At 39.8% G+C, this 21263-nt stretch overlaps 2 protein-coding genes and 1 long non-coding RNA gene across 6 annotated transcripts; 1 reads left to right on the plus strand and 2 right to left on the minus strand.

The window, feature by feature from the left end:
• The first annotated feature begins 20 nt into the window (after positions 1 to 20).
• On the plus strand, positions 21 to 11025 carry LOC110053325 (uncharacterized). 3 transcript variants are annotated; one of them, XM_089295796.1, is made up of 5 exons: positions 21 to 342; positions 1544 to 1757; positions 7676 to 7980; positions 8658 to 8916; positions 9389 to 11025. In XM_089295796.1, exons 1-5 carry the CDS (start codon positions 322 to 324, stop codon positions 10309 to 10311), a joined length of 1722 nt encoding a protein of 573 aa, XP_089151922.1. In that variant the 5' UTR covers positions 21 to 321; the 3' UTR covers positions 10312 to 11025. The 3 variants fall into 3 exon arrangements, with proteins under 3 accessions (XP_089151922.1, XP_020615205.2, XP_020615204.2); XM_020759546.2 differs by lacking the exon at positions 21 to 342 and adding an exon at positions 849 to 1443; XM_020759545.2 differs by lacking the exon at positions 21 to 342 and having other exon boundaries at positions 1499 to 1757.
• Positions 2246 to 4222, minus strand: LOC149108104 (uncharacterized). Its single transcript, XR_016209081.1, has 2 exons — positions 3911 to 4222; positions 2246 to 2437 (listed from the first exon to the last, which is right to left on the minus strand). It is a non-coding gene; the product is annotated as an uncharacterized LOC149108104 (long non-coding RNA).
• A 5129-nt stretch (positions 11026 to 16154) lies between the features above and the next one.
• Positions 16155 to 21247, minus strand: LOC110053327 (putative histone-lysine N-methyltransferase PRDM6). 2 transcript variants are annotated; one of them, XM_020759550.2, is made up of 5 exons: positions 19763 to 21247; positions 18512 to 18746; positions 17857 to 18125; positions 17496 to 17754; positions 16155 to 17384 (listed from the first exon to the last, which is right to left on the minus strand). In XM_020759550.2, exons 1-5 carry the CDS (start codon positions 19778 to 19780, stop codon positions 16612 to 16614), a joined length of 1554 nt encoding a protein of 517 aa, XP_020615209.2. In that variant the 5' UTR covers positions 19781 to 21247; the 3' UTR covers positions 16155 to 16611. The 2 variants fall into 2 exon arrangements, with proteins under 2 accessions (XP_020615209.2, XP_020615208.2); XM_020759549.2 differs by lacking the exon at positions 19763 to 21247 and adding an exon at positions 18829 to 19749.
• Positions 21248 to 21263: the final 16 nt, after the last annotated feature.

Here is a 21263-nt window from a genome sequence, read left to right on the forward strand (position 1 = left end):
TGAGAATAATCTTCATACATTAAGGAGAAAGGATAACTTTCGTGCAATGAGTCGAGCTAGAGGTTTTTCAAACAATGCACAGATCGCAGATGATGTCATTTAAATGTCAATCAAATGTTGAAATCTCTCCTTAGCCATTATCATGATTGGTAACTCCATGCTCATCCTCCCGTGAACACTTGAAGCTGAGAGTTTCCTTCACGCAAACGAGCAGTCTACCATATTAAGTATGTAAGAAGCCTGTCAAAAAGTGCAAATAAATGGACACTAAGTGACACCAACGGTAAAATCCTTTTGGACTTGGAAGAACGCTTCGACTTTATGAAAGAACAAACAGCTAAGGTAATGTACAAGGAATTTGTCGATGAAATCCAAATATGGGTGTTGACAGCTGATGCATATAACTGTCTTTGAAAGGTTTGGTGTGCAAAAAATACTTAGCAAAAACCGGCAAAGAAAACAAGCGTGATTGCGTCAGGCCAGGGTGCTTGTTTTACTAAGAGTGTGTTGGTTTCAGATGTTAGCAAATATTTCTGCTTTGACAGGGAACCCGGCATAGTTTTTGTTTATTATCTGGGTCATTTTAAGAATATTAGCAAATTTTTGAACAAGAGTACGATGATAAAAACTGATTAACTAAGGTTATGAACACCCATTACTTTTCTTTAGTCAATTCAAAAACACCAGTTTCTATCCATGATGAATTTCCATTTTAAACGATCAGAACTTCTTTGATTTAGCTCATTTGGATTCATTAACATGGAAATTCTCACGCCAAATTTGCATTTCTTTATTTGAAAGATACGCTTGGTTAATTAAAGCAACACCAAGTTCACCCAAACAGTTCACAAGTATTGCGACAAAGAAGCTTTCAAACTTCACTGAAGTGGATAGCTCAATAGAGTGCAACAATGAAATGCTTTTAATTGCCCATGCAAGACATGCAGACATCTGAGATAAAACGCTCTGCAAATGAGAGCAGCTGGGGTTATTCGTTCATGTGTACAACAATAAAAATATGCAAACGAAGGTATTAACGAGGATAAAACATAACTAGCCGGCCTCTAATGGAAGTTTCCGGGCGCTCTGAGGATCGCAACAAGCTAAAAACATCCTTCATACGCGAAAACAATATTAACGAACTCTTAAAAGTTAAAAAAAACTCTTGACCGGTAACTAATTTTCATTATTTAGGCCATGGTTTGTCACATAGTTTCAAACGGTTTCTTATTTAAATTACGTCACTATTTCATCAAAGTCGTGCAGTCTGAACATTTCGACGACGTAATGAGCTGTTTGCGACGGCGGTTCTGTTACCAACTATCTCCTTTCCTCGTAAATATTGATTGAGTTAGCTTCGTTGTTGTCTCTCACCAGATAGTGCGCAGTTAATTAAAGTCCATTCGTACTTAACAGGTCAACGAAATAACTCTTGTTGACATGGTAATGTTGGGATTGTTTCGCTTGATTCTAAGGAAATCGATCGACTATAGTTTATCTTCATTACAGCTGTATGTTTCAAACACTGCTCTCTAAATTTCAGATGAGTAACGCAGGAATTTCAAGAGCAAAGACAACTGGGGAACACACATTTGTCAGTTCACGGGCTAGAACGCTTCAACCACAAGCAAATCGACCAATGCTGTACACAACAGATGATCTTCACCGATGTCTGTACAAGCGCGATGAAGTAATCGTTGTGAGCAAGGAAGATTTTAGAACTTCCCTTCAACACAAAGAAGAAGTCCACAGCTACTGTAAGTCACAGTTCATGTGAAAAGTGCGTAAGAATTAACGAACTAACAACGTAATCCTGTTCACGAGTTCGCATAGGGAAGCGCCAGAATGGCGTTTTGACTCGCAAACTAGGCCATAAAGTTTTTATCTACTTTCATATTAGATCATTACTTATGTGAAATATTCATTAGTTTACTGAGAGAGTAAGACAATAAGCTATTCATTAAGTGAGCAAACACCAAATACAATTTAAATTGTTATTCAGTGATACATTTTGATACACTCCTGGTTGCTTGAACATCAGTTCTTCTTTGATAAAAGCTGACTAAACCAACTCCTATTTTATAAGCAAGTGAAGAAAACCATTATTAGGGTTTAAGACGGATAGACCATAAAACCACACAGCCTAAAATTGTGCCAAAAATAGTCTTTTAGTTGGTGTCGTTTATCGCTAACAACAAGCTTTGGTTGACGGCATCATTTTCACTACGTCATAAGGAAATAAAGATTCTTTTGTAAATCAAAGCAATATAATTTCATTACGTAAGAAATCCAAGTTGTAACTACAAGGAACTTAAATATCGTCGATAGATAATCACGTTTTGAGTCCAACTTTCATCAAAAGGACCTAACATCTACGTTTGTTCTAACCTGGATCAGACTCGATTGCCCATTGACTTCAGTGGTGTGTGAATGGGACCTGAAAGAGAGTCAAAGAGAAACCATAAGAGCGAATTTAATCAGATCTTCCTCCTGATGGAAATCTCCTTAGAAAATTTCACACTGTACATGTTTTCATTCGAAATATTAGGAGGCTTAGACCAGAAGTTCAGAATCTAAAGGAACAAATGAGCAGTTCAAAACCTTTGCCACAAATGCCTTCAAACATCATTGTATGAATCATTAAAACACTCTCAGTCTTAATTCGAGGATTTCAGAGGTTATTCTCCAAAGCTATGGCTAGTCTCTCGTAATTTTAATTTGGTCCCCATTTCTATGAACTTCCAGCTCTGAGCAAGAAGATAATAATGTCGCTCTCTTATTTCACTAGGGCGCTAGTTTTTAAGGTTGACCAAAACACTAAGGTTTACCAGCCCTAAGATTTGCTACTAAGCAAGAACTCTAGGGTATTGATCAGTCTTTATAATAATAATTCTAGTATAGTAAACCGGTTTATTTTCCAGCTGCACATTAGAGAGTGCGAATTAAGGTCTAGTATAGCAAAACAGTCCATAATCTAACTGCACTCGCAACAGAGTGCAAATTCAGGTCTGAGCAAACTAGAAACAATTTTGGAGACAAACGTTTAAACCTAGTTTAGCCACGTGAAAAAAATTATTCCTGAAACAAATTTTTCGCCTCCTTTTTCCGTCTCGGAAACTAGAAAAGTATTTTTCCCCATTGGCCATGGAAAATGTTTGCTTCACAGGCACAAATTTTGCTTACGATGCATATCAATTTTTTTTTGTAAGAAACGAATACAATATCGCACGGTATTTAGTCTAATTAATCACCAACCATGTTCCGATAATGTATTGGCTTCACTGAGTCTCGGCCATCACGATGGCTTTATTTATATGGAACATGAGTGCGGCGAGTGTCGTTTAGTTCCGTTGATTCATTGATTATCTATGAAATTTTGACTGCCGGGTATCTAGTTTTCTTTTTTAAACAGTGTAGTATGTCGAGGCTGGGAGAATTCGTTCACTACAAAACCAAACTACAACCATTTAGAATCGCCTGGCATTTCTAAACAAATATCGAATACACTCAGAGAATTTCAACTGTAATTTCTGTAGATATTAAACTTATTATATGAGATTTGACTCTGGAGTCAGAGTACAAATATTTTCTAAGTTAGTGTCGGAACATCGAGATTTTATAGCACGGTGCCCAAGTTCGAAAATCCCCTCGAATAAAAAGCCAAAATAATACTTGAAAACGCTTAACATTTCTAAACAAAGAGGTACTATTCTAATTAAGAATTGAATGAGATATTCCGTGGAAATTATATAAGAATCACAGGCTGCCGGGTATCTAGTTTCTTTGAAAACACTTCCCGGCTGCGGGGTATCTAAACACAAAAGCGACTGAACTGAATGAAGACGAAAAGAAATGTAAAAAAATTCGGTATAAAATAAGCTTAGCTCTTCAGTGAAGTTTGTTACCTTACATTTGGGTTTTGTTCTTGAACACACCAATGAACTTCACCGATTCCTTCTGAACAACACAATCTGCGGTCATTATGAGCCGCGTAAACAAATACTTCATTTGACTTCATTTGCACAAGACGTATAATTTTCACTGGCAGCAATACTATTACTTCAGGTCTTTCCGTGAACCTTTCTAGTTTGTTACACTTTTCCAGAATATAGACGACTTGGGAGGTCATTATGCGCAGAATATTTGGAAAGAAAACTCTATCTCGCTCGCTTTCCACTGGCATGTTTCACTCAACTCAAAAAGTGAACACCGCACCGACCACCGCGCCACAAATTTTGCCGCCTTTTCATACCATCACTTCGTTTAAAACAAACTGAAATGTCCACATCGTCCAGTCGATTGAAAAAATTCAATAAAACAATTAGTCCATTCGCCCTTGTTGGATACAGGTTATTTATAACCCTCTTAGATCTTTGTGTTTTGTGCTGCACGCAGCATAAAACACAAAGACATTTTAGTGTGAAGTACATAGCAAATCATTTTAACTCATCGTTTCTGTTTTAACCCAAGACTCGCAAAAGTGGAAATCCCGAACCATCGAGTTTGGATTCGAGTTCGAGTTCGTGTTCGAGTTCCAGTTCGAGTTCCAGTTCGAGTTCGAGTTGGACTTCGAGTTAATTTTCGGGTTGGAGTTCGAGTTAAAGTTTGAGAGAACTAATAAAATATGCAAATAAAAAAGAACAAAATAAAAAAGAGGAGGCAGGTGAGGTGCTCGCAAAACAACACAACCCGCCGATATACTTGCATTTCTGGAAGGACCGCTTTTCGGGGAAAAGGCGCGGGGAAGCCCTTGACGAGCATCTCCATCATCGGGGATGGCACAAACACAAACGAAGGATTAGTTTTCCGCAAATTTTAGATGCTAACCATGAGCCAACGATCTCATGTCCATCTCTTTTAAGAAAGTGCATGTGGCGTGACGCGTGACGCGTGACACTAACGTTGTCCACGTGGTCATCTTGTGTTTTAAAATGACACATTTGGATAACAGTGGTATGATCTGAGATCCTGTCATTAGTCTGCTTGCTGGCCATCGTGGCATTAGCAATGGAAAGGTAGGTTTAATTTAATTTATGAAGACTTGCAGTTGAAAGATTTATTAACGCTGAAACATGCCTCTGTTTTCAGTGATTAAACAATCATAGAAATCACTTCATCGCTAGAGAAAGATCAGAAAAGATGCACGTGGTGATACATTGTAGGTCTTATCTTTTCATCGTGGATCAAAACGGTATTTCGGAAGAGACTGAAGGATGTACAGTGGAACCCCGTTAATACGACCACCTTCGGGTCATGGAAAATTGATCGCATTAACGGGGTGGTCGTATTAAAGGAGTTCTTTAAATAAGAAAATGACTGACTGAGCTTTTTTTTGGGGGGGGGGGGGGGGGACCAGAATAAAGTGGCCGTAATAACGAGGTGTTCGTATTAATGGTGTGGTCGTAAGGCGGGGTTCCACTGTAATGCCGTTTTGGGATTGTATTTTTCTGCACGTAGCTTTACAGTGGAACCAAGCCTTACGACCACCGCGTTAGTACGAACACCTCGTTATTACAGCCACTTTATTCTGGCCCCCAAAAAAGCTCAGTCAGTCATTTTCTTATTTAAAGAACTCCTTTAATACGACCATCCCGTTAATGTGACCAATTTTCCATGGCCCGAAGGTGGTCGTATTAACGGGGTTCCACTCTATTTGCTTATGCGCCCGTCCGAGTGGCACATGCAGTACCGACCTTGCGCTATCTTGAGGGGTAGGCAAAGCTGTCAGAAATTACAGTGTTTGTTTGGAAATCCGATGGCAAATAACTTTTTCCAGACTCTAATTTAACACAATTTGTAAATCGCAATGTTAGAATTCCAGGTAGAAAAGATTGTATTCACCAAGTTTGAAGGATGTAGCTTTTCTAGAAGACGCTCAGCTAATTTTCCTAATTTTCATACATTTGTCTCTAAATTTGGCTGGGTAGACGCTGTTCGCGGGAAACAAAATATATTATATATTGAATTGAATTTGGACAAGTATAAATTGATTTATGTTTGCAAATGTTTTCCTTTTCAGTTTAATTAACACAGGTTTATATTGACTCGATTTTTATTTTATCCTTTGCATTTAATGACAGTACTCGAGACTAGCTACGCTGCAAGATAAAGTGATTCAATGACTTAAACAACATTAATAATTGCAATAGTTAGAATTAATTTTTAGGCTTTTAGTTTAAGTGGACGGCAGGTTGACTGTCACACTGTAACTAACTATTTTTTGGTAAATAAAGAAGAATAAATATATTGTTCCAATAGATTTCTTATAACTTTTTTTTTAACTTAAGTGAACTACTGAAAAAAAAACAAAACAATTGATTGCGGTCGGGCTACAAAGCCGGAAAAGATAATTAGGTTGTTTTGATTCCTTTTGTTTGGTCTTTGCAGTTTTCGCCTATCTCTTGTCAAATTTCTCATGTGTAAACTCCAATTCTAACTCGGTCTTCAACTCAAAGTCCAATTCGAACTCAAACTCGAATCCAAACTCGAGGGTTTATTTCTCCCCGCAAAAATACTGTACCGCTACACCACACACACTATTACATGTGTAAAAAGTTAGTAGCCAAATTAAAACAATTGGCTCTGCTATCATGTATTTAAAAGCTTTTACTTGACAGTAAAATAAGAAACACACAATGACAAATATGGTGGTGGAATTTATACAAAACAGCTTTCAAGTTATCACTAAAGTACCTTAGAAAACAGCTCAGACACACATAAAATTTTTTTAGTTACAATATTCACTGTTTGATAATTGATGACAAAGTAGAAAAATCAAGTTGTACCGAGGTTAAAAACGTTTCAATCTATCTGATATAATAATCGGGAATGGTGGGCAACCAGCTGTCGTTAAATATCGTAGAGTACTTTATGGAGCAAGGTCTGAATGGGTTAACCAGAAAAAGACCAAAGTTTACCGGCACTGAAAACTAACAAATGATGCGAAATATTCCATGTTGCCATGTGTCTGTTCAGTAATAGATCACAGGTGACGTCAAACGTGGTAGGAACATAAAAGCAGCACACGAGGCGATCGGTAACCGAGTGTATCACTGATGTTCTACCACATTTTGACGTCTTTTGTGATCTGTCACTGAAAAGACGCACGGCAACATGGAATCTATTTGTTTTATATATCTATATGACGTGATCTATGCGTCTGTCCTCCAATAGATCATAAGTAAGAACCAATCATAATACGAGAACAATTCGATATATCATATAATAAGTGTCTCGACTTCAGCATTCTTCTTACGGCAACATGGAATCTATTTGTTAAACTGACGACTGGAAACAATCAAAATTGCCAAATATAAAATTAAACGTCTGAAATTCCTAATGACAAGCTAAAACATCTGTTCCTCTGAAATCTCCTAGATCCTCTCGTCCCCAGGGCCCGCGCGTTTTCGGTCAACGGCGCTCTGGATCAACCAGAATCAGAAAATCCTGATTCCGGTTCGATTTTGCGCATGCGTTTGATTTCAATAATGGTTTCTGAACATACCTGATCATAATTAACTTTACAAACATCCCAGGTTATTTGAACGGCAGCCAAGTGAAAGCTGTATAATTAAAGCAGGAACGGAAACTGACATTAATTACATTGTTTTTGGACGATCTTTGGACATTTAAAACAATAACTGTGCAAAAATTTACCCTCTCTCTCCCCCGCTAGGGTGCAAAGGATGCCGCCAAGAGCGCACTGAGCAGTGTCAATTGCACGGTCCTCATCAAACATTTAAACTAACAAGGACGGTAAACAACAATAACAACATAAACAACAGCGCCGTGGGATTACCAAGCGCAGTGGAGTCGTTTCCAAATGAAGTGGGCCTGTGTATATCAGGTATTCCTGGGGTGGGGTACGGTGTTTGCGCTAATCAGACTATTCCACTGGGCACGTGGATTGGACCATATGAGGGGGAACTGGTACGACCTGAAGAGGTGCTGTCTGGAACAGATACCTCGTACATGTGGGAGGTAAATTATTTTTATTTCGACTGTTTTCATTCTTTCACGGTTCAATAGCAGAAATCTTTTCAGATCGTAAATTACAGAGAAGTATCTTTTTTCAGAACCTTTGTTTTCAGAGTCCTAAGCTGTCTAATACTGTTAAATTATAAGTTCAAAAGTATCTCTCATATATTTCTTGTATTAATAGTATTTTTTGTCGATTGTAAGTGGGCAAAGTCTGTACACGAGCCAAGTGGCCCATCAGCCCGGCGCTTTTCTCCGGTTTTAGTAGCATGAAGCGACCAAGAGTATTTCTACTCCCCCCTTGATGGGATGCTAGTACATCACATGGTTACCCCAGCATTAAATTCAACGGTACCCATTTATACACCTGGGGGGAGATAGAGGTACTGTGAGAGTAAAGTGTCTCGCCTGAGAACAAAACACAATGTCCCCGGCCACGGTTCGAACCCGGACCGCTCGATCCAGAGACGAGCGCACTAACCATGAGGCAACCGCACCTCCCACATTGTCGCACGGTTTACCTACCATCAGAAACGCAAACTAGATATCTCACATATCGACCCATTGGTCAGGTGTATTATTTGAGTATCGCTGGTCAACGAAATTTTGGCGAAAATTTCAGTCAAACCGACTATCTCCTGTTGGTCAATAAAAATTGTTGAATTTTTCTTGTTTTACAGATATTTCATGAAGGACAGTTACTTTACTACATTGATGGACGCGATGAAAACAAATCAAGTTGGATGAGATACATTCGCTGCGCACGACACAGAGGCGAACAAAACATGTTTGCATTCCAGTATTGCGGTCACATCTACTACCGAGCCTTCCAGGACATCCCCGCCACGACAGAACTGCTGGTTTGGTATGACGATAAGTACCCGCAGTATATGGGCATCCCGCTGGAAATATGCGAAACGTCCCCCCACAACCCTGTTGGTAAGATATGGTTCCGAGGGAGCTAGTCATTTGTTTTACTGATAAAGATTGCTCGATAGCTGCATTTTCCATTTTTATACTTTATTTTCTTGTACTTGACATTTATTGTCCATGCCAATAAATCAGTTTCAATGCCTAGTAATCACATTAGGCCTACGCAATTAAGCGTGGAAAAAGGACTTTCGCAAAACGTTGTAATTTCTAATTCTGGGGTGAAATAAGAGTTTGTATTGTTGTTGTTGCAAGTGCTGCATGAGACAAGCACAAATATTCCACGGTTTTGTGCAGTAGAAAACTGGTTTAACAGGTCACAGTACTCGTTTTGCTCTTGTCTTGGTGCTTCTAACTACGCGCAACGCAGATAAAGGCTAAACACGACCTCGTAAGTCACCAAGCCAGCATAATTTAATGAAGGTAATAAGTGACAGTCACTTTGTGATTAATTCACTTATTTTTCTCGTTCTTAATACAGATCCGAGACAGCACCCTGAAATGGTAGTCGTTGTACCCCACGACACTTCTAACCCAGGGACCTCTTATTCACACCTGCCTTCGTCCAGGCCCCTGGTAGATAATCTACAATCTTTACCCAGCCCTCGCTCGACACAAGTCAGGCTCTCGCCATCATCACGCGATCACTTACGTGATCGGTCACTCAATGCGTCGCATATCATGCGAAACTTGACTCGAACTGTTTATCAAGGAAGTGAAACTTTGCGTGCAACTTTACCAACAGAGGGTCACAAACGTGCGCGCCACGCTTCATGGGTGAACGATGGAGCACCTTTACAATTCAGTGCGCCAGTGACTGATAATTCTGTTTCTTTTTCGGAAGATCTCCGCTTCACACGTGAAAACCAAGCTGTATCTTTTGGACAAAGAAGTGGCATTACGCGTAACACGCAGACGAATGGTCATCATGACGTCACATCTTCTAAGGAACTGCATGCTACGAACACAATGGTTCCGCTGACAACAGCTGAAAAGAGGCAGTCAAGATCTGGAGATGAAGAACGTAATAGTTCAGATGGTTCGGATGCAAACTGTGGACAGTGCGGCAGGTCATTCGCCCAGCGCTCAGTTCTTCAGATTCATGTCTGTCCCAACAGGCCGCACAAACCCTATCACTGTGGTCACTGTAATCAGTCCTTTGACAATCCAAACGAGCTGCGCACGCATGCTGTCATTCACGTTGGCGAGAAACCATTCAAGTGCGGCTATTGTGATCGATCATTCGCGGGAGCAACGACTCTTCACAACCACGTGCGCACGCACACTGGCGAAAAACCATTTACATGCGAGAGATGCGGAAAGAATTTTACCCAGGCCTCACAGCTACATAAGCACGAGGGACTACCGGGAGACTGTGTTCCATACGAAGGCCTGCCTGAGTAGAAGGTCTAAGACATTCGGACTGAAGAGAAAAACCTCAATAAACCGACAACCAAAGAACAATGCGAACCTGCCAGCTAGAGCCAGTCATACAGGAAGCCGATTTGAAGTCGATTTTAATGACAAGGGACTTGTCTCTATAGAAATTTATATAGTTAAAAGTTTTAAAAGAGAGCACCGATGCTTTGGCTTTTATTTAAGCTTTGCTTAGCGATAAGATGTGTGTGAACAACGATAAACGATACCTAACAATATAAATACAACCCAAGCATTTCAATGTTATCTATTCTACTTGTGTTAAATTCTCCAGCCTTAATAAATGCCACTATGATTATTACATAAGAAATACAAATTGTCCAGGTCTGGCATGATTTACAATTAGCATACGCCTGGTGGCTTAGAGGAGGGTACTCGAGAGTAAACTAACAGGGAGGTACAAGGGAGAACTTTGTGAGTATGGGACTGGCAATTTTTAAAAGTTTTGTATTTTCTGGAACAAAGTTTTGTCGGTATTTTTGGTGCATGACACTTAAAATGTTAAACGGGGTGTTCGCCAGGGCGACCCACTCTCGCCATCTCTTTTCATAATAGTACTCGAATTATGACACTTAATATTTTGTTTTTAGGTTTAGTTTAACATTAACGTCCTTTATGAAGTTATTTATGATGGTTCTGATGAGGTAGTTCAATTAAAAAGTTGACAGGGGTTTCGCTTTATATATATATTTTGCGTATTTGAAATCACGGTTGCATTCCCTTGTTCAAATTTTAAAACAATTAGATTACGAGCTCGAGATTTCTATCGCGTGATGGTTGACGAGGGCGCAGCCCGAGTCAACTATCATGCATAGAAATCGAGAGCGAATAATCTAATTGTTTTAGTATAAATCTATTAGTCGTTCAAAACTTTATCTAAATCCTCTTCACAGACACTTCGAAAACGCAAAGAAGCAGCCCTCAGTTTGTTAACAAGCGTTCCCTGCTACGCTACTCGCTATCTACAACAGCATAGTTAGTGAGTAGCGTAGCCAATAAGAGAACGCCATCCGTGATAGAACGCTAGTAGATTTATACTAATTCCTATTAGAAGAATTTTACTAGTATACTAATGCAAATGCTGCATTCTGATTGGCTGAGCTACTCGTACACTATCAGTCATTAGAGTGCAGTAGCTGTTGGTCGCCTACGAAATGGCGACGTTTTTTCGTTTTTCCGAAATTTTGGAGGACCATTTTGATGCAAAAGGATAATTAAATTCCTGAGAAGACTAACAGAAGGACATTAACAATGACGGTGGTACACTAGACCCAGGCTTTCTTAGGAGATGTTGCTCTTTTACGGCAATAGGGCGATCGAGGCTGACGTCATCGTTTACATTTATCCACATAAGAATACAATTCTGGGTAGACTGAGAAGGCGTCATGCCAGTTACAACTTGTCTCCAAACATTTGAAGAGCTTGAGAAACTTAGTAACATGCCGACGAATTTTTTAGCTTTTAGGGCGTAATATTTTAGGACACATTACCCATACATTGTAAAATTTTGGGTTTTTAAACACAAAAAGTATTCAATGCATCGGGCTTGAATTCCTCGGGACAGTTACTTGTGCCATAACCTTTCAATAAGGTTTTACTTAGCCATACGCTTGCCTACGATATCTTTTCAGCTAGGCTAAGACAGATAACTGGACCATAAAAAAAAAATAATAATAAATAATAAACACGGCACTATTTGGCATCCGATCTGTTACACGAAAACAGATTGAGCCAGAATTTGCTTTATATCATTTAAAGGAATTTAAACTGCATTCCGCAAAAACATTGTACTTGATGTTCATCAATAGTGAGGCCTTGTTAGGGGAGGTATGTATGTCTCTCTTCTGAATTTGAAAGAATATCGTGTTGGAACTTCGTCATTCTGACTACACTATCACGAGACATTCACTGTGAATAGTTTATTGAGGATGTGTCAGTCAGTCATCTGATGCAGATGAATTAGATCTGACCAGATGATCAGTATCCTTGCAAATTACAACTATTGGTTCGATCAATTAGAACCTGTGTTACCCAGATACGGAAAACCACTAAAAACCACCCTTTAGATAAAAAAAAATACGTGGAAAACGGCGTATTCCTCATCTAACCAGACCCCGAGGAAAGGGTACAAAATCAACAAGCTAGAACATTTGACAATTATACATATAAGCTGTTAAAACAAGAGCTTAAAAAAAAAGGAGACAAACACGAAGACTGACTAACCTAGAATGACCTAAATCTCCCGCCAAAAGCCTCTAAACGTCCCATGACACCCCACGAGCCTCTCTATCCCCTGAATCGTCAGAAATTACATTTTCCGTTTCAAAGACCGACCTTTTTAATTTTAATAAGGCATTTTAATAAGGCAAGTGTTCAAACATCGACTTATCGGTGAAACTTTCTCCATTGACAGAAAGTTTTTAACAGCTAAAAAAAATTCTCGACCGACGAAAATATCTCAAACCATTAAAATTTCCTAACCGATTTAAAAAGGGCGTGACCTAAATTTAAGTTAAAGGTGAAGACGTTTCCCAATGAACTAAGGAAGTTATTATTTTTTAATTTCTCGATCGGCAAGAAACGACGTGACTAACCTCGAATCACAGAGCATGAGTTTCTTTTAAAGACATTGAATGCTTTTAATAAGGCAAAATTAATAAACCGACGTTACTAGCTTAGGGAAACAGATCATCCGTTTCTCATATTGAAATAAATACCGCTGATCTACCACAGCCTGTGGCAGATCAGCAACAAATGTCAGTGAAATTTCAGTGAAATTTGTTGCTCGCTGGCCTTTCTTTGCAGTTCCAATTCCCCTAAGACGAATAAGGTTCTCGTTGAGTGTTGTCCTTCAGTAACATTTTTAAAAATTTATTTAAGTGGCAACCTTTTTAATAAAATACTATTAGCAGGAGAAAGCAATGGATGCTGTTAACTGATTCGTATTCTGGTATTCTTCTTTTCATAGCCTAAAAATAAGCTGTGCACGTTTTAGAGAGATTACCTACCAGCACACCAGTTTTCTGTCAAAATGTTCTCATCATCATCACAGTTCCTAGCTCGCCTCTGGGAGAATACGGCCATTGAACTTGTCTCCTCCAATCTGCTCTGTCTCTTGCAACAGTGACAGCTTCATTCCAAGTGGTAAAACCCATCTTCTGCCTCTCTTCCTCTACAGTTCTCCTCCATGTTTCCTTAATTTGGTCGACGTCAAAATGTTTTAGAAACTGAAAACAGGGCGGAAGTTTTCCTGGTTTTCTCTTTTCTTTCCTTTATTGCGGTAAGAGTCAAGCGTCTTGTCATTCTAGTTATTATATTTTCTTCATGTCGCCCTTCAAGGCCAAATCGCTAGCCAGAATTAACCCTAATAGAGCGTCATTACTGTAAACTGGTTCAACTGGTTCAAACATAAGGGGTGCACATTTGACGCTCGAGGTGGGTGGGTTGGTGATTTGGTATAGGCAAGACCCTTCCATGCGCTAAGAATTCTTTTTCTCGGGACGTCTGCCTACAGAATAATTTTTTCTCCGTGTAGCATTTTTCTTTCCGTCTCTCTGAACGTGCGTGAAATTTTGTTTTTGGTGCAAGTATGCTAGCAGGATTTTTTTTTTTCAAAATCACCTAACCCCCTCCCGTTTCACCCCCCCCACCCCCCACCCCCTCCCCCTATTTCCTACAAAAGTCATATGGTCCATCTCTAAGGATATAAGAAAAAGTACAAAACAAATCTTATGAAACTGGTCTTTCGGAACATTATTATACAACGTGGCGCCAAAGACCAGCACAAAACAACGCTTGAAAACGCTTATTTGCTGAGAAACACTACAGCCATCATTTTCGCATGCGCAGCCCGCATGTTATGTGAATAAACAGCCTGGTTCCCAGCGCGTTTTCTTTAGACATTGGGAAGGGCGCAAAATGACGACAGCGTTTTTGCTATCCACACTAATATACGAGGGGACTCCGTTTTCAAATGTTCTTAAATGTAGCGTTTTCGATGAACTTGAGCTATGATCGTTTTCGATCGTTATCGTGTGGACGTTCGGAAAGAACAAATCAAAACTAAAGCTTGCGTTTTCAAACGAAACACTGGGTCTAAGAACACAAGATCTACATAATCAAGCGGCTGCAGTCACCTACGACAGGTACGATATAAAACTGTCCCAGAAAAGTTATTTCCACAAACAACAGTTACATTCGCTTAATTGACCGAAACGGAAAGCAACATGTGCCAAAGTAAACGAAAGACAGGAAATGGATATAACCGGAAACGGATGTAAACGGAAACGGAAACCAGTAAAGATGCAAATCCGTTTCCGCTGTGTCCGACTCAAGTGCTGCGGAAGTTTAGAGAGGTCTGTGAAAAGGGGGTGCAGTTTTATTGTTCAGAAAAACGAAATAACACGTTTTTCTATGTTCCTGTTTGAATCATTGAGCAAACCAACAAGAAAAAAGCCGTCGTTCTTGAAGAGTCATATAAATAGATCATTGCAACATTTCCACATTAGTTTTCGTTTGACGTAGTTACAGGTGCGATGTCTGAAGAAGATGGCAGTTTTAGATGAAATTTCTTGTACCAAAAGTGAAAAAACCACGGACAACTTGGAAAATTCTTTTCGAATTCGATTTTGCCTCCAACATGGCACGATTACAGCCATCATTATGCAGGCAGCCCGGTTTATTTTAAGATTTCTTTGAAAGGCCGGATGACACGCAACATTAACTCCCACCTCGCCTCCATTCTTGTGCTAATCCGTTAAGATTAATTACGAAGGCTGTTACGAAATCTTGAGGACTGTTTAAAAGGGTACTTATATTAGAATATGCAAATAACCAAACACTTTCATTCAGTCGGCTTTTCCATTGAGTTGTTTGTGTTGAACTAATCAAAGAAATCACTGAACTGTATTGAACTGAGATGAAATAAGTCTTAATATTGTGGTTAACAAAAGCGATTTTTTCAGTTCAATCGTTCTTTCATTTTGCTCAAAAAGCTAACAACGAGTTCGGTTCAGGCTGGCAGAACGCAAGAAACGGCAAAATAAAGCCAGTTTGAGGCACGAGTAATAACAGATGAACGATTATTTTGAAATCAATGAAACATAACGGGTTTTGAAGTAAAAAGGCGGTACCAGAGTCTATCGGAATGCATCCCCCAAGGAAGTTAAATCAAAGAATTACACAGCATGACGGCAGAACTTTCTGCATGAAAATAAACTGCGACCACTGAACGCCATAGAGACTGTTGACATAACTGTTGGTTGAGAAAAATTTTGTATGCGCAAATAAAAGATGCACGGCTAAGTGATGATCTTAATTGCGGGCGGTGATAGCAGTACCACAATCATGAGTAGAAACGACGAGATAACAATCTCTCACGTCTTCATTCTTCTTATTCAAGGCTTTTAAATTTACAGATAGTCTGTGTTGTATTCATGAATTTGCTTTTGTTTTGACCGTGGAAACAGACAAAGAATCTGCTAAATTTATCTCGAACATTTTATTAACCTACCCATAAAGCTTATGGTAAATATACTTAAGTATTCCTGGGATGAAAATAAAAGTTATCTATTCAAAAGGGAAAATCACGTACTTTAGGAGTTCCCTCGAAGAAACTTGTTCACTTTGTAAACATCGCGCGCGTGTGCGAGGCACGCGAAATCGCGTTAGGTTTTGCGTGTTCGAGTCCTCGCGCGCAGGGAATTTCGCGGTAACTAAAAACTAACACAAATATGCCACACGCAGACGTCCTTACAACAATTTCTAGTTTTTCGGTAAGGAAACTAAAATTAATCAAAATTACAAAAAGGTCTATTTATATGAAGTCGTTTTTATTTTTCAAGGTCTATTGGTTCGCCGAACAGTCTCTCAAAATGCCCTATGTACAAATTTCATATTACAAGTAATTCAGTTCTACCATGATCGTCCCTTCAAGAACACATACGAATATTTACATTTGTTGTACAATGATCAGAATAAAACCACGAAGTTAAAGTGCTTTTACAAGCATTCATAAGCTTTAAAAATGAAAGACGCTCCTTGTCCTGATTAATTTTCAAAACTAAATGGCTAATATCGTAGTCATTGGCTGTTTTATTATAAACTATGGAAGGTCTTTACTCTTTAGTGTCCTTGTTTTTTCATTCTTCATTTTTCTACACCATATTCACAAAAAATATCTCCAGTTGACGAGATCTGGGCTATAAGCGTTTCCGACCAACACTCCAGTGTTAGTCCACACTGACATAGTGTTTCTTTTATTTTCTTCTAAACGCGGGCCACACAGTCGCCAGGGATTCTCTGATGTCTGCTAAGCTGTGATCCTTGAGTGAAATTCTTGCCGCATTTGTCACACACAAACGGTCTCTCACCAGTGTGTGTCCTTATGTGATTGTTCAGAGTGGTAGCCCCGGCAAACGCACGCGAACAGTAGCCGCACTTGAATGGCTTCTTACTGGCATGACTGACAGCATGCGCGCGCAGTTGGGCGGGATGTGAGAAGCTCTGCGAGCAGTGTCCGCACTGATATGGCTTCTTTGGCGCCTCATTGCAGACGTGAACTTGGAGCATGGTTCTCTGTGGAAAGGACTTCTTGCACTGGCCGCACTTCCACAGGCTCAGCTCAGTGATGTTGCTGAATACGGGTTGACTTGGTTTTGCAGTTTTGTTCTGTCCATCTTCAGTAGGGATGGGTGAGGCAGGATTGCTGGTCTCACTTTCTGGCGATGGCAGCGGGTGAGACTGATTAACCACCAACTTCTCCTGAAGCATCAGGTGCTGTGGCTTTTCAGGGCCAGTCACAGCAGACGTAAAGTCGAAGGCAGAAGGAACGTCGCTCTGAATACCGTTGAACGGCTCACCACTGATTGCTCTGGTCGGAGATGGCTGTTGCTGACTCCCTGACTGACTGTTTGGCGAATGCGGAGGACTGGAGGGAGAAGGCACTGAGCTGGGAGGGGTGGGTGGATATTGTGTCTCAGATGGCACCCGGCCTTCTTCCGTAAGGACAGTGCCGAACTTTTCTGGCTGTTTTGTAGTTCCTATCGAGAAAACGTTAACAATATATCAATTTCCCGTACATTGCACTCTACTGTAACAAAATGTACCCAAAAATATATTCTGCCGCACCCAAATATCAACAAAAAATTTACCTTTTGCTGTCAAGGGACCCATATCGAAGATTGAGCTTGGGACGCCAAGGTATTGTGGGTATTTTTCATCGTACCAAACCAGCATTTCCTGTCCAGGCAGGATGGCCTTGAAAGAGCGGTAGTACACTTTTCCCAGGTACTGGAAGGCAAACAGGTTTTGTTCACCTTTGTGGCGAGCACAGCGGATGAAACGCATCCAGCTTGAAACTTTTTCGTCACTGCCGTCAACAAATCCCGCCAGTTTGCCGTCTTCAAAGATCTAAGGGATGCCAAGCAAGGAAATTATCAATGAAATTATCGCCCCCAAAAATGAGCATTGTAACAACGCCCAGAGCTTTTATCTCTAACATTCTCAACATACCTCCCACATGTACGAAGTATCTGTAACAGAAGACAGCTCCTCAGGCTTCATAAATGTTCCTTCATAAGGCCCAATCCACGCGCCGACAGGAATCGCTCGCTTGGCGCAAATACCGTATCCCGTTCCTGGAACGCTTGATGCACACAAGTCCACTTCCGGCGGAAGGGATTTCAGAGCAAGTGCCAGGTTTGTTGCTCGTGGAGAGGCAGAAGTTTCGTGTTGATGACACGGACACTGGAAACTCGGATCTGTTGAGCTAGCGTCGCACCCTGAACACAAAAATTATCATCAAAACGACTCCAAAAATACTCTTTGGACAACAAATTATAAAGACTTGAGACTGGATTAGTTTGTAAGCCAAGCTAATTCATACAAACACGCAAAGGGGGCAAGTGACTTCCTGCATTGGTAACTCTATTTCGCAATAACTCTTGAAAGTTTTTAGACAAAATATCAGAACAGACGATTTGACAAATAAATGCTATTACAGTTTAGTGCTTTCATTTTTCCCAGAAAACGGAACAGTTGGTTGCGTGGTTTTTCTCAGTCCATCAAAACAAGGTGCAATCAAGCTGCACGCACGAAATGAGCATTAAAAAAATATATCCTATGATGCATTTCGAGTAACTTTATCATCACATCCTGGATTACTTACAGAAACAAGTCGATCCCTTTTTCTTCACCAATACGTCCTGTGTGCTAACTGGATGAACGGCCGATGCGTTGAAAAGACATTTCTGTAAGTCAGTCACAGTGAAGGAGTACGGTGAAGGCTTTGTGGAGATCACTTTGGGCGATGAAACCATACGGGCTTTCTTGGCTACGGGCTGAAACATCCCGTCCCGATTCAAACTCACGCTATCCACGAAAGGGTTGATCATTTTTCGCGCCTGTCAAAAGGTACACATTTTACATTTGTAAGAATCGAGAGAAGTATTTAGTTTCAGCAGTGTAAAAGATTGATTTAAAAACCTGTTTCTCGGTATAGCTTTTCCGTTGGTGGAGCATTTTTCGTCCCAATTGAAATTGTTCGTAAAAACGGCTTCAAAACGCGACAGCGTATGCGCGCTTGTAAGTTTAAAAGGTTTTTAACAAGGATCGGAAGTTTGTCGATTTTTATTTCTTCTCAGCCCCCGGTGATTAGTAAGCAATATCAGACTTGTCCGTGGTTCATTCAATCATACATAAAATATTCACAATTGTCTAATTTGCTTTTAAATTACCGAATGCAGCGAAGCAAATCGTTTTTCGGCACAATGGAAGGCAAGAGGCATTGTTTAAAACTGTTAACAAGTTTTTTCAGAAATTCCGTTTGCTTGCTATCCACTCACACCCTTACAACCAAAAAACATCTCGAGATTGCATGAAAAGATTGAAAATTACCCTGTTGGGTGAAAAAAGTATGAAAAACTTCATGCAAATCACGGTAGTATTTTCCTTTTGTTTTTCCCCTTCATAAAAGTTTTGGATGTTTGCATAATTACCTACGTAAACCAAAGTTTCCCAAACTTCTAGAACAGACCCACCGCAAAAAAATTGACGAAAGCGAGTTTTAAATTTATACCCTTGCTTACAATCGATTGATATCGAAATTTCGTTGCAAATTGAAGGAAAATCGTGGATTGCGGTGAGTTTGCAGGAAACTCAACTCGGTGAGGCGTAACTAGCTCAATTGCAAGTGGGTGAAGAAACCAAGAAAAAGCAAGCAAAAGTTTCGCGCTTTTCACAACCAGCAAATTGGCCAAACAGTCGAAAGTGTCAAAAACCGCGCGAAAATGCCTGCTGACAGCTGGTTGTTACTTCGTCTACCGTCAAGGAGTGGAATTTCTGTGCAACAATGCGATTCACCACTTAACTTACAAGCGCTCACCCAAACTACGCTGTCTGAAACAAAATTTATCCTTACCTTGTTTTCGACTTCCATTTCCAGTGTTCTCAAACTGTCGACGATGTGGTAATGGTATATACTTTGCGGTCCAGAAGGTGATATCTTACAACTTTTGGGAGTTGAGATTTGTCTAACTGCTTGCTTGCGTTCCACCTCGAGCACCGAATAGCTGATTAGTTTAAAGGTCTTATTTACCAAAAGGCGGGCGATGTTAAAGCTTACGCCTTTTATGCAATATTCACAGCCTTTGAAGACAAAAGTGCATTATTTTCACGGAGAATTACCACCAATAATAAGATGGAGTACAAAGGAATCTCAAGCACTTTTGTCTTTTATTTCTCTTCGTTTGTGCTTGGCCGCTTTTCGAAAAAAATATTTACAAAACAATAAATCGACGCTTAGCTCGAGGACTGTCTGAAGAAAGTTTTCAGTAAGTAATGTGGAACTAGGACTTTTGCATGTCGACTAAGAACTCTCGAAATTGATGAAAAAGATAAGATTGGTTAATTATCTGTGATGGCGACGTTATGTTTTTCTCTCCAAGAAACACAAAAGACCTTGATCGATATGACTGCTCATGCGTACAAAAGACGCCCGTTCATAGATGATAACCTAATCAACGAACTTCTAATTTCATTTGCAGAAATATTTTGCGTAGATTTTGATTTGTCGAATTTCCCCGCGCAAAATGGAAAAGCGGAAGTCGAAATTGTTTTTTTTAAGATTTATCCCTTAGTTTTCGCGTTGATTAGTTATTCACTTCTAATTATAGTCTTCTGTGCTCACTGGGGAATGCGAAAAATAAATGACAAAAGTGTAGCGTAACGCTGGAGAAATAATAAGCTTGTCCTCATCACGTACTTTATCAATAAAGAATTTCGTGGCAAAACATGTTCCGTTTTTGTGGAGTTACTCGATGGCTAGTGCACCAATCGTTTCAGCAAAGCATGAAGGTCAAACAAATGCTCTATTTTTTGCTTACCTACGAGGTTTAAAGTGATAAAGTTGATTTCTTTTGACCGTCAATGAAAAATTCAAACTGACGTTAATGAGCCACACAAAAAAATGAAGATAAATGAACCGTACAGTGGAAGATGAAAAAGAAAAAACACAAAAGGGAGTGGTTTTTCTTTTTATTGCCTACTGGATACCGACAGAGAACTAGAGGCCGTAAAACTCTTTGAAAACAACTTCGCAAGGCTTGCATGCACAAAACGAATGTCCGAGCGAAAACAATTAAAGTTCTCCAAAGAACTAAAATTTATCCAATGCGAGGACATAATAAAACCTCAACAGTTAGCTACGATTACCATCTCCATGTCCAGAATCCTTTTCAGGGATGGTCATGCATGATCAGTCACACAGTTGTACCCAGACCCATACCCCGTTCTAAAAACCTGATAACATGACAAAGTCACAGTTTCATTCTTGTGCATTGTTCACTGTTATCATTTACTAATTGACTTTTCTGTCAAAAGTTACTGCAAAGTGTAGTAAACTTAACAGTCAGACTGATATC

The sequence above is a fragment of the Orbicella faveolata genome, unplaced genomic scaffold, assembly GCF_042242905.1.
Source record: "Orbicella faveolata isolate gen_17 unplaced genomic scaffold, um_ofav_v1 contig_26, whole genome shotgun sequence".
Lineage (NCBI taxonomy): Eukaryota > Metazoa > Cnidaria > Anthozoa > Scleractinia > Merulinidae > Orbicella > Orbicella faveolata.

Excerpts from the sequence above, each read along its gene's own strand:
- LOC110053325 (XM_020759545.2), top strand. The coding sequence starts at position 1,514 with ATGTTTCAAACACTGCTCTCTAAATTTCAGATGAGTAACGCAGGAATT. Across the intron at positions 1,758-7,675 it reads AGAAGAAGTCCACAGCTACT|GGTGCAAAGGATGCCGCCAA; the intron begins GTAAGTCACAGT and ends CTCCCCCGCTAG. Across the intron at positions 7,981-8,657 it reads ATACCTCGTACATGTGGGAG|ATATTTCATGAAGGACAGTT; the intron begins GTAAATTATTTT and ends CTTGTTTTACAG.
- LOC110053327 (XM_020759549.2), bottom strand. The coding sequence starts at position 18,864 with ATGCTCCACCAACGGAAAAGCTATACCGAGAAACAG. Across the intron at positions 18,126-18,511 it reads AAAGGGATCGACTTGTTTCT|GGTGCGACGCTAGCTCAACA; the intron begins GTAAGTAATCCA and ends TTTTGTGTTCAG. Across the intron at positions 17,385-17,495 it reads GGGTCCCTTGACAGCAAAAG|GAACTACAAAACAGCCAGAA; the intron begins GTAAATTTTTTG and ends TTTTCTCGATAG.